The sequence below is a fragment of the Halichoerus grypus genome, chromosome 9 (assembly GCF_964656455.1).
Source record: "Halichoerus grypus chromosome 9, mHalGry1.hap1.1, whole genome shotgun sequence".
Classification (NCBI taxonomy): Eukaryota; Metazoa; Chordata; class Mammalia; order Carnivora; family Phocidae; genus Halichoerus; species Halichoerus grypus.
The window spans coordinates 119347665-119364983 of NC_135720.1; the positions used below are offsets into that span (position 1 = coordinate 119347665).

General features: G+C 48.3%; 1 protein-coding gene across 1 annotated transcript; it reads left to right on the top strand.

Moving 5' to 3' along the window:
• The first annotated feature begins 256 nt into the window (after positions 1–256).
• Positions 257–4096, top strand: FOXQ1 (forkhead box Q1). Its single transcript, XM_036084989.2, has one exon. It carries the CDS (start codon positions 2012–2014, stop codon positions 3245–3247), a length of 1236 nt encoding a protein of 411 aa, XP_035940882.2. The 5' UTR covers positions 257–2011; the 3' UTR covers positions 3248–4096.
• Positions 4097–17319: the final 13223 nt, after the last annotated feature.

A 17319-nucleotide genomic window follows, 5' to 3' on the forward strand; every position in this document is an offset into this window, starting at 1 on the left:
TCTAAATGCCTTCAAAACTGCCTGAATAAAGATAAGACAGGATTGTGTACGTTTTCTACACAAATGGTGGAAAGTAATAAAATAAACATCAAAGGTGAGCTTCCACGTACTCGCAGCTCCGTCGCTATTTCCAACAAAGGCAGGAAAAAGGAGGAAACCTCAACGTGGAAGGGCAGCGGGTTACAACTGCACCCTTCTGGGGCGGGGGGGGGGGGGGGCGGTGGTCCATGGAGCCCCGTCCCTGGTGTATTAACACCGCGTAGGCCCAACCGTCCTGCGGCAGAGAAAGGTCCCCCCCTTTCCCGACGGTCCGAAAACACAGCAAAAGCCCTCAAGGGGAAAAATTGGGAAGAAATGGTCGTAAACACATCGTGCTCTCGGCCCCCGCCCCCGGGAACACACCCTCCCTTTCGTTCCTGTTGATAGTCGGAACCGGGAATAGCACGTCTCCCGCTTTGCCCGAGTCTGAAGGATTCCGCAGGGGTACACACGCAGGCAGAGCTCGGCACCCTGAGCCACACACAGCCGCCCCAGGGAAAGAGGCCAACACTGCTGTTCTTACCCAAGAGGCACCAGCCAGGTAAAGGAAAACAAAAGAAAAGTGAAAGTCAGAGGCCATTTAAGCGAGCAAGAGTCAAGGTCATTAAAAAAAAAAAATTCACAATTTCAAGTCCAGTATTGAAAAAGAACGAAAGAAGGAAAGAAGGAAGAAGGAAGGGAGGAAGGGAGGGAGGGAGGGAGGGAGAGAGGGAGGGAAGGAGAGAGAAGGAAAAGAGAAAAGAAAAGTCCGCAAAAGGAAATCGTAGAAAGGTGCACAGCATGTGGCTCCCATAAAAGATCCCTGCAAAGTGTCCTGTGCGGTCACTGCTGTTCAGCACTTCGTCAGTAACGACAGGGGTTTGCTTTCGGAAGAAGCACGGTTTTCACTACACCGCGTGCAGTTTGGGAGAATTGCAGGCCTGAGCAAAGTCCCTGCTGCCCTGGACCCAGCCCTTCCAGGTGTCCCCTAGGATAGCTCGCCCCCTCCACTGCCCAAATCGCCTCCTTGAGCTCCAAGACGCAGGGACCCTCCCAAGCGGTCGGGCGCTCACACCTGAGGGAGGAGCGGGCGGGCGGGGCCCGTACACAGGCACACTCAACAGACACGCGTACACCCCCAGTCGCGCGCAGGCTTCCCATTGGCAGGAGGCGGAGGGCGGGGCCGGGCCGACCCAAAACAAACAACCTGCGCAGTGACTTTGCGGCCGCGCTGCCGCATGGCCTCTGCCTGGTGTGCGCCCTCCGGGGAGCCTCGGCCACCTAGGCCACCTAGTTCCCCCACCCCTCGGCCGTCGGCGCCCAGGCCCCGCCCCCTCGGAGCCGCCGCAGGGTTATATTGGGCCGGGGCGAAGGTGGAAGGGAGACGGAACAGCGGCCCGCCAGCGTGGAGATGCAGCTTCGGAGACCCGGAGCGGAAAGGCGGCTACTGGCGCCACGGCCTCGGGGACTCGGCTCCGCGGGCGCTCAAGGCTGAAGGCTCCATACCCTCCCCCAAGGGTGGCACGAACACCGGCTGGCACCATCTTCGTGCCCCGAAGATTCCTGCCCGGGACCTGGGACCTCCAGTAAAGAACACCTCCTGGTCTCTTGAATGGATAGCAGATGCTCACGCTTCTTCCTCCAGCAAGAAGTCCCAAGCCCGGCACACTTGGGCATCAGAGGGTGGAACCGCACCCCTGTACGCATTCACCCCGAAGTCTCTCATCCTCGAACTGAAGACAGTACCCACCCAACTCCTCCCTCTCCGCCCCTCTTAGTTCACCCAATAAGCACAACTCCTCCAAAAAAAATTCCAGCGGAAGACGACTCTTCAACGGAAAAGTGACTGTCTCTCGCAAGAGAAGGGAGAGCTCCCGGGAAAGAAAGGCGAGGACCCCTGGCCTCGAGATCTCCATTCCGGCCCCCGGCACCAGGTTCCCAAGGCCGCGCGAAGGAAAGGGTACGGCGCAGGGCAGGGACAGGGTGCGCGGGCATGAAGTTGGAGGTGTTCGGCCCCCGCGCGGCCCACGGGGACAAGCCAGGTAGTGATCTGGAGGGTGCAGGCGGCAGCAACGCGCCATCTCCGCTGTCGGCAGCTGGCGACGACTCCTTGGGCTCGGACGGGGACTGTGCGGCCAACAGCCCCGCGGCGGGCGGCGGCGCCGGGGAGCTGGCGGGCGGTGGCGAGCGGAGCGCAGGCGGCGGGCCGGGCACTGAGGAGGAGGGCCCGGCGGCGGCGGCGGCGGCGGGGCACGCGGAGGCCTGCGCGGCGGGGCCCGGGGCGGGGAGCGCGGGGGGCGGCGAGGGCGCGCGCAGCAAGCCATACACTCGGCGGCCCAAGCCCCCGTATTCATACATCGCGCTCATTGCCATGGCTATCCGTGACTCAGCAGGCGGGCGCCTGACGCTGGCCGAAATCAACGAGTACCTCATGGGCAAGTTCCCCTTCTTCCGCGGCAGCTACACGGGCTGGCGCAACTCAGTGCGCCACAACCTCTCGCTCAACGACTGCTTCGTCAAGGTGCTGCGCGACCCCTCGCGGCCCTGGGGTAAGGACAACTACTGGATGCTCAACCCGAACAGCGAGTACACCTTCGCCGACGGGGTCTTCCGCCGCCGCCGCAAGCGCCTCAGCCACCGGGCGGCGGCCCCCGCACCAGGGCTTCGGCCGGAGGAGGCCGCGGCCCACCCCACCGCCGCGCCCCCGCCGCCCGCGCCCGCCACCCCGGGTTCTCCCCGCGCGCGCTCGCCCGCCCGCCAGGAGGGGCGCTCCAGCCCTGCGGGCAAGTTCTCCAGCTCCTTCGCCATAGACAGCATCCTCAGCAAACCCTTCCGCAGCCGCCGCGACGGGGAAGCGGCCCCCGGGGCGCGGCTGCCATGGGGAGCCTCGCCCTGTCCGCCGCTGCCCACATATCCCGCGCTACTCCCCGGCGCCTCCGGAGGGGCTCTGCTGCCGCTGTGCGCGTACGGTGCGACCGAGCCGGCGCTGCTGGGCGCGCGCGGAGCCGACGCGCAGCCCGCCGTGCAGCCCGCCATGCCACCCGCCGCACCTCACCTCCTGCTCGCGCCCCTCTCCGCCTCGGCCCCAGCCAAGCCATTTCGAGGCCCGGCGGCCGGCGGCGGCGCGCACCTGTACTGCCCCCTGCGGCTGCCCACGGCCCTGCAGGCGTCCTCGTCCTGTGGCCCCGGCCCGCACCTGCCTTACCCAGTGGAGACGCTCCTGGCCTGAGCAGCGCCGCGGAGCCAGGCAAGGGTGGGCGCCGTCGGGGAGGCAGGAAACGCAGGCCAGGGCTTTGCATTTTCTAGCCAGACAAAAAAAGACGTTAAAAAAAAAATCTCCATCAAACGTGCCTTAAAGCTAAAGCATTTTTGACAGAAGTGTTTTAATTTAATTCAGAATATTTTCCTTCTTCTTTTGTGACTTTACAGAAGACCAAACCAATTCTCCATAATTGTTTTAGGTTCTTGACCAAGCCTGTCCCTCCCTCACTTCACAAAGACTTTTCCTATTTTCTTACCCCCCTTACCCTTATTCCTATCTTTGTCGCACCCTCCATTGATTTGTCCCTTAAAAAAAAAAAAATCAGGGAACCATTCCATATGATAAATGATATGACTACTGTTTGGGGTTTAATGGCCCCCGCTCCATGTAATTATGTGGCATTTACAGGCATGACTGAGTGTGAGAGAGGTGTCAGAGAATCTTCAGTCATTTCTCTGCTATTGACCAATGCTTCACTGTGCCAAAAGATAAAAAAAAAAAAAAAAAAGTTGGGTTTTGTAATTAAATTATTTATATATTTTTGAGGCCTGAGTTGAAAATGTTGCAGGCAACGGGCTACAGCTTTATTAGTGGTTCGGTGATCTCTAACTGTGGTCTCCTTGGGCCAAGCAATTTCTTTAAAGGAAAAGTTAGCATTATGTATGTGGGGTGCCAGGACCACTGCCACGTGAAAGCAAGTGTGATTTTTATTTTTAATATTATTTTATTTGTGTCTGTACATATTCATGTATAAATTTTATGAAACCCAGGCATAGTGCTTATTTTTAATAAAATTCACAACTGACTTTAGCACTTTGTGGTGGTGGGTCGAAGATGGAGAGTTTTTTACATTTCCCACACCCTGCCCCTGCCAAGAAAATGGGTTCAGGTTTGACTCTCAAAAAACTTCCTATGGGGGTCAAATAATTTCTTGAGTCACTCAATAAAGGTAGAGGCAGAGTGCAGGTTTCCTTACCTAATCAATCGCCCTACAAATCTCCAGGATGGGACTTCTGTCAACATGATTTCTTTAAACTTCGAGCCAGTGACCTCTATGAAAACTCACACAAGAGTTACCAGAACAAATGATAAGGTGTGTGCCCCTCTCCTACAAGAATCCTTTAGCGGACAAATTGAGCTATTAGCAAGCTTATAGTCGAGCAGACATTTCTAAGTAAATTGGTTCTGACTTGGAGCTCAAAAAGCTGGAAACAATCTTGGCATAAGACTATCCTGATACACTGAAGATTTCTTCAGCGCAGTTTTAAAAGCAACTTGAAAGTCAGTGGTTTTTGTCAAAATGAAACAATCTACCTTTTTAGGAATGCAAAAGTTAATTTGTTTATGAACCAATCAGTAGTATTTTTTTTTCACTCTCTACTTCCATATGAGGATAGCATTTCTAGAGGTGGAGCTGCCAGGCCTATTTCTCTTGAGATCTGAAGAGAAAACACCACCTCAGATGGGCAAAGACAATTTCTCATGGTAAAAAGGGAAGGTTTTGATCAGAGGAAGTACCAGAAAACAGTGTGAACACCTGTTCAGTAAATTCAAAGGCAGTGGGGCTCTAACAGTTTATGGATTGCAATATTCTAAAGACTGATGCAAAGGACAAGAAACTCAGAATCTAGAAATGTAGGCCCCGTTGTTGTTCCTGCAGTTCTTCCCTAGATCTCATCTAATTTAAGACAAGAGGATGATTTAGGGTTTACATAGTGTGAGGTGGGGAACAGAAAGTGGAATTCGTTTCAGGATGCTTTGGACAGAAATGGGGGGGATAGCCCATCTGCAAGTCTAGTAACAAGTCTTGACAGATTTTGGTTATATCTATTTAGTAGTCAATGAAGAGTGATAATAATAGGGTTGAATTATGACAAAAGGTAGACATTGAAGTGGAGATTTGCACCCACATGGCCAATAATTAGACCAAAAAATAAAACAAATGGAATAGGGCAAAGGGTGAGGGCAACAAGTTCACTGAGTTGAAAATATCAGGACTCAAATACTCAATCCTTTGCTTTTTCTCTTGAAAACACACTCTGATTAAAGGCAAGCAAGGAGTCAGACACTTGAGGTGCTTCTGAACTTCAGCAGACCATTTCTCTCCAACTATGTGCCTTGCCTCCAGAAGCAAGGTGCTGCCTACTTTTTTTTTTTTTTTAATATTTTATTTATTTACCTGACAGACATAGCAAGAGAAGGAACACAAGCAGGGGGAGTGGGAGAGGGAGAAGCAGGCTTCCCGGGGAGCAGGGAGCCCGATGTGGGGCTGGATCCCAGGACCCTGGGACCATGACCTGAGCTGAAGGCAGACCCTTAACGACTGAACCACCCAGGTGCCCTGCTGCTTACTTTTAAATCAGTTTTGGAAAGCCACAATTTTCATTTCTACATTGATACATGAAGTCAGGTCTGCAAATGGAGATTTTAAATAGCAGTTTATTTATTTATGTTAACAAAGACAGGGCAATGTAAAAGAGGCAAAGGGAAAGGTGATTTAAAAAGAAATCACAGTTATTCTCCCCTCTCTTGAAAAAAATCCTTCCTTCCTAATGAACACTCCGGAGTCCTGCTGACGGGGTCCCCTCCCTGGCTTCTGGTTCCCTTTGCTGTGTCCCCAGGTACTGTAAGGTTTTCTAGAGAATGGTCAGAGGCCTTTGAACTTTGCGTCCCTGTACGACCTTCCACGACCATCTCCAAGCTCCTACTCCCAAGACCGAGCCCCCCCACCCAGGGGTGGGGCAGGATGTGGAGGGATGGAGGGACCTGTGGCTCAGTCACCGCCTCTTTGCCTCTCCTTCGCACTCCCCAGCCTCTCCCTGCTGGGCCTGAGGAGATCCCAAGGAAAGGGAACCGCACAAGCCCTGGTTTTCGAAATGAAAGTGGGAAGTTGCAAGGACGCTTTTAGTTCAGGCTACACTCCAGCCCCACGGGAACCGCACCTCGCGGAGGAGACTCGGGCCCTCAGCGACCAGGCTCGGTCCTGCTCTCAGGACCCCGGCCTGGGCTGCAGCCTCGGCGGTGTGACCCCGCCAAGACTGTCCCTTGTGGCAATGGCCCAGAAAACCGGATTCCTCGGCGGCGCCAGAGGAACGCTCCCGGCACCGCGCGCGTTCGGTGGGCCTAGGGCTGCCTGTTCCTCCGCCTGCGCCAAGTCCCCCTCCCTCCCACGGCCCGTCCTTCCCCCCGCTCGCCCCTTGCCGGCCGAGGGGGCCCCGGCCCACCTGTGCAAACACCCGGCCCCTAAGCGCGCCGACCCTAGGGTGGGGGTGGGAGTCTGTTTGGTTTGGGAAACGCCCTTTGATACCTGTCAGACCTGCCCTGAGCCAGAGATGTGGGCGGAGGGCTCCATGGGTCAATTTTCAAAGATCCCCTCTTCTGCGTTGGCACTCTGCAGTCTCTTTTCTCCTCACCCCTTCACGGCTCAGAAGAACCTTTCTTTTCTCCTCACCCCTTCACGGCTCAGAAGAACTACGTGGGCAAATGCGGGGAGAGAAATGCACAACCGCAAAGCCCGGTCCAGCTGGGCCTCCTCTTGTCTGCCTTCCCCACAGCCCGGGATCAAGTCCGCCGCTTTGGGGAGCTGAAAAATTCTCTGCGAAGCGACACACAACATCCTGATAAATCTAAAATCTGCTTTCTACTGTAGAATCTGAGTCTCCTAAATACAGGAAGCAAGGGGCTGGGTGGTGCGGGGGCCGTGGTCGTGTGCCCGGAGGCCCACATTCCACCACTTCTTTGCCTGTAGTTGAGCCTGGGCAGTGAATAACTTCAGCCATCCCTGGCGATGGCTTACTCCAAGCCTCTTAGCTTACGGATAAGCAGCCTAACTAAAGCTCCTTGTAGAATTGCAAGTCAGTTTCTTGATCCCATAGGAATTCTCAAAAAAAAAGAAAAGAAAAGAAAAGAAAAGAAAAAGAAATCAGAGAAAGTCTCACCCCCAGCTGATGGACAGGGTCTCCTCTATGAGCACCCCAGGGTTGACCTTGCTGAGCTGGAAGCATCCTTAAGGAGAATTACCTATGCCTACTCCGGTTTCACTGTGGCACAATTTCACAAACTTGGCATTTATCTGCCCCAGGGAGTGTGTGTTCACACACAAAATACTGAGTTAAATTCATTGACTCCCTTAGGTAGACCCCTAATTTTATAGATGCGAAAACAGGCTGAGTAGCTTAAGCACTCCTTCTGGCAGACCCTGGTGAGAACCAAGATCCAACTCCCAGTTCAGAATTCTTTCCCCTGTAACACAATTATCTGGATAATTCAGACCAAAACATACTTTGGCGTGAGCTGAATTGAATTATTCAGATAATTGTCTCAAGCCACTTTTATTACAATGGTAGGCAGATTTCTCAAACTGGTAGGTAGTTTCTTTCATTACCAAGAACCCACCACCACCACCACCATAATTGTCCTTTTCTGGAAGAAACCATGTCCACTCCTCACCTGAGAGACTTGGATGTGAATTGTCTTAGACACCTTAGCTTTAATGTATAGATAGATTAGATAGATAGATGGCTACCACAATGGAATTTGGCAACTGCTTTTTCTCTCCCTTCTGCAGAGTGCCAAGTGCTTACCCCTACTGAAGGTAGCAAGCTCAGTTCTGTGCTGAGAAAGAAGGATCTCTAGAGGACGCAGAACCTGCTTTCCGGTGACGAGCACTAATAGGTGGGCACTCCCTGATGCACACCTCTCCTACTTTTCCACACCAGGCCCCAAATAACAAAAATGGCCCCTTTCACACATGAGAAAGAAACTAGAACTTCTTATAATCATTTGCCTTCCATTTTTAGTTTTAAAAAATGCCATCTCAATCCAGCACATGACTGACAACTTTCTTAGATATTAAGGGACTTTGTTGGCATCAAACACACAAGGATATTGCTCCTCTGTTTTACTATTTTTTTTTTTTTAATTTTAGATCAGGATAAGCTGAGCTTTGCCTTGGTTCCAGAAATTAGACCCTGAAGAGTCCTTCAGTAAATATTTCCTGCTTTCAAACACCACAATATTCCTCTCTTAAGTAACAGACTTTATAGTTCTCTAATGAAACCATTAAACTTTTGTTATGTTTTAACAACATAATTTGTTAATTCTTAATGTTGTCAACAAATGGGCCTAATAAGTATCTTCTAAGAAGATCATGATCAAAAACATAAAAATGTAACTCTCCCCAGATTCGAGGTCCTCTTTCAAATTGGCAAAGATTCCAATGTCATGAAATGCTGGTTGTTGTGCAATACTTTCTACACTGTATCTGTTCGGCATTATTAAGATGGATGGGTGATTAGAAGCAAATGTTGTTCCTGTCGTTTGCCAACTTACACACAGACTGGAAGAGAGAACTGTATTGACCTTCATTTTTGGTGAACTACAGCCAAACATAAACATTAACATAATGCCACATTTCCCTTACCACTCCTGGACCCTCTTTGCAGCTCTTTTCAGGAAAAGTTTAACTTAGAAGACTTGCCATAACTGAGCTTTTTATCACATCTGTTTGAAGCCCAAAATAATACACATATTCAACAACCTTGACATGTATTTGTTGTTTCTGACCACCAATTTCTAACCATTAAGGGAAAAGGTAGAAAAGTTTCCCAACCTTTGGCTGGCTGTGCTCACTGTAGTTACATGTCTGGTAATGCTCAAAATCACAAAAGTGGTCAATTCAAGAAAGAACTCAGAATGCAAACTCAAAGAAGACCTGAGTCTAAATTCTGGCTCTGTCTCTCACAGCTGTGTGACCTTGGGAAAGTGGGTCATCCCGCTAAGCCTCAGTAGGACAAGGGGATTAAGCTAGAACATACCATAGTTTCCAGCCATGAAAACTTGTATAGAATATCAGAGATGTCAATGCAAATGGATGTTTTTTCTTTCCCCTAAACTCTATCAACTTGGGATCAAATATGTATTTCAGGGACAAGGAAAGCTTGAATGACAAGAGTTACATGATTCTTACAGATAGACCCACAGTTGTTTGGAAGAGCTGGTACTTTTCTGGGGGAGTCAACATTTGTATCTGCCATCCCAGGGCCAACACTCCTGCCCCTGGTCCCAACACCTTGATTTTCTTTTGGTGAGCCACCTCTCTGCAGTGTGCCATTCTGTGTGTTATGTCCTCTAGTCTAAGGCAGGCCAGGCAGGCCTTCTCTTCTCCAGGACTCTGGACCTGGAGCAACAAGACTCAAGGGCCAAACATGAGCTGGGTTGATTTGTCCCTGCTGCCCCAGTGAACTGGTCCATCCTCTCCTGCTAAGGAACCCCTGGAGGTGCCCTGGCTCTTCTCCTCTCTAGAAAAATCCTTCTAATCAAGTCCTGCTTTGCTCACATTATCTGTCAAGTTATCTGTCATTCTCACGGTTCTGTGCAGCCAGGCCAGGCACAGTTCAAGGCAGCCAAATGGCCTTTGTGCTCTTGCCCATTTCCTCTGGGAACTCTTCTCCTCTTCCTGGCATTCCTTGGACACACATACTCCAATAGGAGGATGCGGGTGACACAGAAACAGGGGGGAAATGTCACATGGGTGGTCAGACAGTCAGTGCAGGGCAAACTCTCCTCTCTGGGGAACAACCAGCAAAGGAAACCTCATGCTATGGATAGCTACTCAGGAAGACAAAGGCATGAGACTAAGTTCAGCCACAAACAGTCCCTCTAAACATCAGGATGAATGGAAGGAACCAGTCCCAAAAGTTTACATCTATACAATTCCAATTACGTCTATGACACTCTGAAAAGGGGACAAAAATCAGATCAGTGGTTAGTTAACAGGTGCTAGGATTAGGGAACTTGAAGGAGCACCAGGGAATGTTGGGGTGTCAGAAGTAATCTACATCGTCATAGTGAAAATGGTTTCCTGATTGCAGATGTTGGTCAAAAGTCAACACTGTGTACCTAAAAATCTGTGTTGCTGTATGTAGATTCTGCTTCAATCATCCTGACTTAACAAATAAACTCATAGAGAATAAATGCTAAGACTTACTGTATGGCCCAAACCAGTGACATTTCCCAATAACAGCTTAAGTTAAAAGAAATAAAGTCTTATTTATAAATTTCAGCTAATTAGAACTAGTTAGGGGAATATTTTCTGAGGAAAAGTAAACTTTCCAGTGCCTCTTAAATCCTACATGGCACTCAGCTGTCCCCTTCCCACTCTGGGCAAGGCAGCCCAATCCACTTCAACATGGGAACCATCTCAAGGACCACCATCGAAAAGAAACATCATGCCAGGACTTACCCTAAGTGTGTTCTTCCCACATTCAGACAAATTGTTTTCTTCACCTGGCCAGTGAGCTGAGAAAGGCCAAGGGGCTATGAGCCATCAACCCAAGTGGAAGAGAAAGTCCCACTTGCTCCCTGAAGCATGGATTAGTTCACAAAGCAACTCCTGGGGGATGCTGCCAACCCTAGACCTGGATCAATGCCTAGCACCCCTGCAAAGAGAGGTCATCAAAAGACAGACCCAAGACGGAACTACCAGGACTATGTGACACCGCCCAAACCTATCAAATACAACTACCAATACTAAATGAAAGAGATACCACAAGCATAATTTATTCCCTTTGCTCTCTGACCCCTACCTACACCCCAAGTCTGTAATCACAAGTGTCAGAATGTTGAGCAAACTGGACACTTTTGACCCCTCACAGCAGTTACACAAGTCAGCAATCTGAAACAAGGTAATTATTAGTTCTCATATTTATTAGCTGAACCCTTTTGAGTAATAGCCTCTGGGGATATTTATACATGCAATAAAAGACTTCATCATTGTTAAGTGCAAAATGATGTGGCTCGTTTGGGATTTGTGCTGAAGCAAAACCTTTAGCCCATGCAGTACCTTTGCCTCATTCAAGAAAGGTAAGAGCTGTGACTTGACCCTTCTCCACTCCTGTGTACAACTCTGGTGTGTGCCTTGTAAGTGCCTATTGAATTTAGAGGTTTGAAGTTAGTAAAAGATATGGGCCAATTTGGATACAGTAAAGATAAATCTGAGCCCATGTTTTCCAATATATAACCCCAGAATGACTTGTGACTGTAAAGAGATGTCTGGTGGCCCAAGTCACCTCTTCAAGCTGTGCCCATGGGCAGAGTCAAAGTGCTTGAGCTCACAGGTTTGGCCTTAGAAACAAAGTTTGCCCGATAGGGCTTTCTTAATGTGTCACAGGAAATTAAAACTAGTGCATCTTTTAGTCACAGTTGATTCAACTGAATCAAGGCCTAGTCCACATCTGGGGCCAATGGCTGGTTGCTCATACAGAGTGATTTATGGAGGGAGCCAAAATGCTCTGCCAGATAAGATCTCTCTCCCCACATTTTGCCCACCAGCCCACTACAATCCCCCTGGCTTATTTTGCTGTCTGAAATACTACTATTTAAGTCTGTTGAGTTATATAATAAAAATGGGGCATAAGCACCACTAAAAGAAAAAGAAATGGGGAAAGGGGAGGGGAAGACAGATGTGATCATTGTTCCATTACAGACACAACTTGCCTTTCTCACACCTTTTGCTAATTGCAGGGCCCAAGCAGACCAGCTTGCTGGCCTCAGAGTACTCATGTTCTATACACAAAATACATCTGTTCATAGACAAACACAAATGACAGAGCCTTCAGAAAAATTCCTGGTGCCAACTTGAACTTCTGTCATTTTTTTTTTTTTAAAGATTTTATTTATCTATTTGAGACAGAGAGGGAGAGAGCACAAGCGGGGAGAAGGGTCAGAGGGAGAGAGAAAAGCAGACTCCCTGCTGAGCAGGGAGCCTGATGCGGGGCCCAATTCCAGGACCCTGAGTTTATGACCTGAGCCGAAGGCAGATGCTTAACTGGCTGAGCCACCCAGGTGCCCCTTAACTTTTAACTTCTATACTTCACTAGGAGAGGTACTGGGTACAAATGAAACACTTCCGGTAAGCAGCAGTAAGTTCAATTCATACAGTGAATTTGATGTTAAGTTCTGCTGCCCATTGGCCACAATCAGCCTTCCCTCTTGGTGCTCGCTCTTCCTTTGTTCTAGGATGTAATAATACCACATTGTGTACTTGAATAAATTTGCTTTTAAATTCCTTTGACAGATCATTTTTCTCCCACTTACATCTTTTTACTGAAGTTAGAAAGCAAACCGAAGGGCTTAACAAAATACACAATCTATATTTAGAACTCAGGCTTCAGGGAAATGGGAGTGATGCAGGACAGGACAGGATTATAGTGACTTGGGAAGGAGCCATACCCTGCCCTCCCCTCCAGCCTGGCTCTTGGGTCAGCCACGGCGCTGAGGTTCTTGGTCCTCAAGTCCTCCTCCAACTTCAGCTCTCTTTGCCCTTTTGGAGAATGAATATGTGCTGTTAGTGCTGAGCACTCCCAGTAGCCAAAGGCAGGCTTTAACTCTAAGTCAAAAGCAATCTAAAGGATAAATGGGATCACTGTAATCAAACATATCAGTTTAAAATCTCTATTCCCTGCCAGACCCAGGGAATAGACCAGTTCAAACAGACTGCTTCCCTGAAATGTTCTGCTAGAGATGTCTGTTACTGTCACATCTAAGTGAATTGGTGACTTCCTCCAGAAAGTTCATGTCGCCCACCTTGAGGGAAGGAGACCCAGGCAATATCTACTCTGGGCTTGGGGGGAAACATCTCTCAGCTAGCGTCAGAATGACGATAACAAGTTCATGTCACTCTTTTCTTTCATTGAGGGAAAGTCTTTTAGACACTGCAAGGTCTTCCCTGGAGAAACAGGCAGCGGGTTGGGCAGTTAGCAGTGCCTCCTCCAGGAGGGGAGGTGAGTGGGCAGGCAGGGCACACACCATGAAACCAGACAGTAGGGCCAGCAAAGCCATGGAATGGAGTCTTTGAAATACAGAGCAAGAGACCAAGGGAGGGCTGAGGCAGTCCAGCTCCTTGGCCAGGCCCCCTTGCCTTTGAATGCCAAGCACTGGGGACTGCTCACTCAGCCCCTATTAGATAAGGTGCCCCCAGAAGCACTCTCAGAGAAGAACTGGAGTACAAGTTTATTTAGTAAGTGCAAGAAATATCAGGAGGAGGACAGGGGATTGAGCCAGTGAACTGAAAGTAGCAAATAAAGGGTGATTTATCAAGCTAGCAATGACTAGAGCTTTAAGGCTATGAGGAAATTCTGGGAGCTGTATAAAATGGGATCATTTATACAAAAAGATCCCACTAATGAGCAGAGGGACAAGGAAGCCTTTGGTGAAGAGGTTCTGGAGTTGGTTGAGGCAGGGGAGTGTTGATTCCTTGGAGTTTCTGGGCTGCCATGCATTAGGCTGAGAGGTTTCCCATGCCTTCAAAGAAAGCCTTCATGCAGATTCTGGCAATTGAAAACATCTAATCCAGCCCAGCCAGTCCCTGGGAAAGTAAAAACAACAACAACAACAACAACAGACAAACAAACAAACCCACCATCCTGTGGGCCCACATCAGGCTCTTTTAGTCAAGAGTGGGATTCTCCAGAGGAACTCTGTTTGGGGATATGGTCTCTGATTTGCAGTGTTTGCCAATTTCCATGGTATAAATACTCCTACAATGGCTGATTTCAAGCCATCAACAGTCTAGCACAGATGCAACATTCCTGAGTAGTTAGTAATTGGCTATTATGCTCCAAGCTAGCAGAAGACTGTTCTAACACACCACTGAGACTGGAATGGGGATCCCCAAGTCTTAGGACTCAGGTGTTGAGCACTGGCCTTCGCCTCATCATTTGCTATCTCCTGGGGACTGAGTCTCTTGGTCACATGACCCCTATAATGGGATCCTCAACCCAGAAGCAGGTCTTGTGTCTAGGGTTGACTTTTAAAGTTCAGGAGTTAACTTTGGGATTAAGAAGCAATGTAGTATAGTAATTAAAATCATGGACTCTAAAGCCAGACTGCCCAGGTTTGAATCCCAGCTCTACATGTATTATTGTTGTAACCCTGGACAAGTTACTCAACCTCTCTGTGCCTGTGTCCTCACTCATAAAATGGAAATAGTAATGATAATAATAGTAATTATCTCACAAGTTTCTTGTAAAGGTTAACTGAGTTATTATATGCACAGTGCCTAGAACAGTGCCTGGCATATAGTAAGCACTACTGAGAGATAGCTATTATTACTTAGCAATAGGAATGAGCAGTTGATAAGCCAGGGCCCTAATAGCATAATGTTACATTTCCACCAACTGGAGTTACACCCAAAATTGATCCTGGAAGAGAGAGAGAGAGAAAAAAAGAGAGAGGTGAGAGAAACTTTTTAATGCCAAAATCAATGAAGCAATCCTTTCAACCCAGGGTCTTAGAAGAGCAGACCTACCTTGTTTGGGGGCTTGCAGAGCCCCAGGCCCAGGTCAAAACTATTTTTAATAACGGATGCCTTACCTTTCCTTACCTTTCTTTTATATCTATGTCTTTTTGGTCTGTCGTATGCCTTCAATACAATAAGGAGGTTCCAATTGAATTATATGAATAGGAAATCCAAAGGTAAGATGAAGTTCTTCCATCGATCTTGTTCAATTCCAACCTTTGTGAGCAGCTTCCTATGTGCCAGACACCTAGCACTGATGGAGAAGCAAAGGCAAAATACCAACTCTGCCCTCCAGGCCTCACTGAGAGTAGGCAAGTGCAGAACCTAGGGTAGTGGTAAACTAGAGGCAGGTCTTCAATGCCATGGGGCTATATGAGAGGCACATCATTCCCAGGCCTTGGGGAATTTAAAGAGGTCTTTCTGGAAGTAGTGGATACTTCCACTGAAACATGAACCACTAATAAGCCTCAGGTAAAGGGCCAGAGAATAGAAGGGAAGGTTTCCAGCTGGAGGGAACAGCATATACAAGGGTATAGAGCCAGGAGACAGCATGACATATTCAGGGAAAAGTAAATTGTCTGCATACATGAGCTGCAGAACCTGCAGTGTGTAAAAAGAGACCAGAAAGAGAAGTAAATATAAGTCAGATCACAAAGGACCTCGGTTGTCATGCTAAGGATAATGGGGAGACTGACTGGATATGGAGGGGACACTGGGTAGGTGTGAGGCCACCCATGCAGCAAGGGCATCAAGAAGGAGTTGATCCTGCTTACACGTGGGGGTGGAAGAGAGCTATGAGTGTGCAGTTGTTCAGTACTTAATACAGTTCACAAATAAAGAGGGTGCCACTCATACTGCAGTCACAATAATTTTGTATATCAATTACAATTTTTACTCAATGAAAATAAAGTGTTTTGAGGAAAGTATATTTTTGTAATTTGCTCAAAGGCACCATATGAGCTAGCCATGGCCCTGAGTGCAGTGTGGAGTTAGACTTTGAAGATATTGAGCTCGAGTTGCCCACAGGACATCTAAGTGAAGCAAGTATGTTAACAGTTAAATATACATGTCTGAAGTCCAAGAAAGATCTGGGCTGGAGATGCAGGTTGAGAAACATCAGCACATAGATGGTTTTTTACAATCATGGAAATAGATGATGTCATTAAGGAAGTGTGAGCTGAACAAGGGTTCTCCATTTGGGGGTGTAACAGACTTTTTTGGGATTCAGTTGAAAGAAATACACAGAAATACCAAATTAAGGGACGCCTTGGTGCCTCAGTCAGTTAAGCGGCCAGCTATTGACTGTAGCTCAGGTCATGATCTCAGGGTCCTGGGATAGAGCTCAGCGGGGAGTCTTCTTGAGATTCTCTCTCTCTCTCTCCCTCTACCCCTCACCCTGCTCACTCTCTCTCTTTCTCTCTCAAATAAATAAATAAATCTTTAAAATAATAAATACCAAATTAAGCCTATATCAAAATGCATATATATGGCAGGACAGAGTGAGGGAGAACAGGGGTAATAATAAAGCTTCTGAAGCTAACAGTAAAGTGCCCCTGAGCAAAGGAAGAAGACAGGAGAGCCAAGGAGGTGATATTTACATTTAAGAGGTGAGTAAAGGAAACCGAAAGGGAGGGAATCAGCAGAGTGTGGAAACATGAGAACCAGGAAAAATCATGTTTTATGAAGAGAGAAAGTGTCCGTTAAGTCCAAATAGAGCAACAAAGTCAAGGATAATGAGGTTTGACTTCCCAGCAAGACCAACAGTGACCTTGGGAGGAGCGGCACTGCAGAGCAGTGGTAGGTGGGCCGGGATCAGTGACTGGAATAAATCCTCTCAAGAACTTTGACTTGGGAAAAGACAGATTAGGGGAAATCTGGAAAAAGAGTCCGGAGAAGACTATTCTTCCTTTTCAAGAAAAAAAAAAAAAAAGGCTTGAACATTCTGGAAAAGAGGAGAGAGGAGAGGCTTGAAAAGAAGTAGTGAGGGTAGATTGGGGGGCAGTCGCAATCTAGACATGATGGTCCAACAGGAGCTAATCACACACACCTGGTCAATGGGTGGAGGTCTAAGGGCTCCTGCCAGCCCTCTTTCACCCCAACCCCGACCCCTGGTCCTTGTGAAAGCCTTCACTTCAGCCGGAAGCTAACAGTGGCCAGCCTGGGAGAAGCTCCCTGCCCCACCCAGGGCTCCACAGGGGCTCTCTTGGGATAGTTGGAATACCAGAGTGGGGGCAGGGCTGGGGGCGCTTAGGGACCTTAGAGGTAAGGCTTCCACAGCAACAAGGAGATGGCAGAACTGATGAAGGGAGTGGTGGGAAGAGACAGCATGGTGGATCTTGATTCCTTAAGCTGATATGGAATTAAACTTTTACTGGAAATTGTCCTGCCTCTCACTGTGTCTGCACCGTCTTTGCAGAAAGAGATACTATGAAAATGAGGGAAGAGCATGGAGTTTGGGGTCAAATAGTTCTGGGTTAGGTCTCAACTCTGTACTCAATAGTTGTATAATCTTATAGTCTACTTAATCTGAGCTTCTGAGCCTCTGTTTCTTCATTTGTCGAGTGGACATAGTGGAACTGGTCTTGTGGGCCTCATAGGAGGCATTAGGATTAAATTAGAGTACATACACACAGAGAGATTTGTTGACTACAGTACAGTATATGGCACAAATGGTAATCAGTATTAATAGTAGTGGTAGTATACCTTAGCCTTTAATGATGAAATCAAATCCTCATCAATC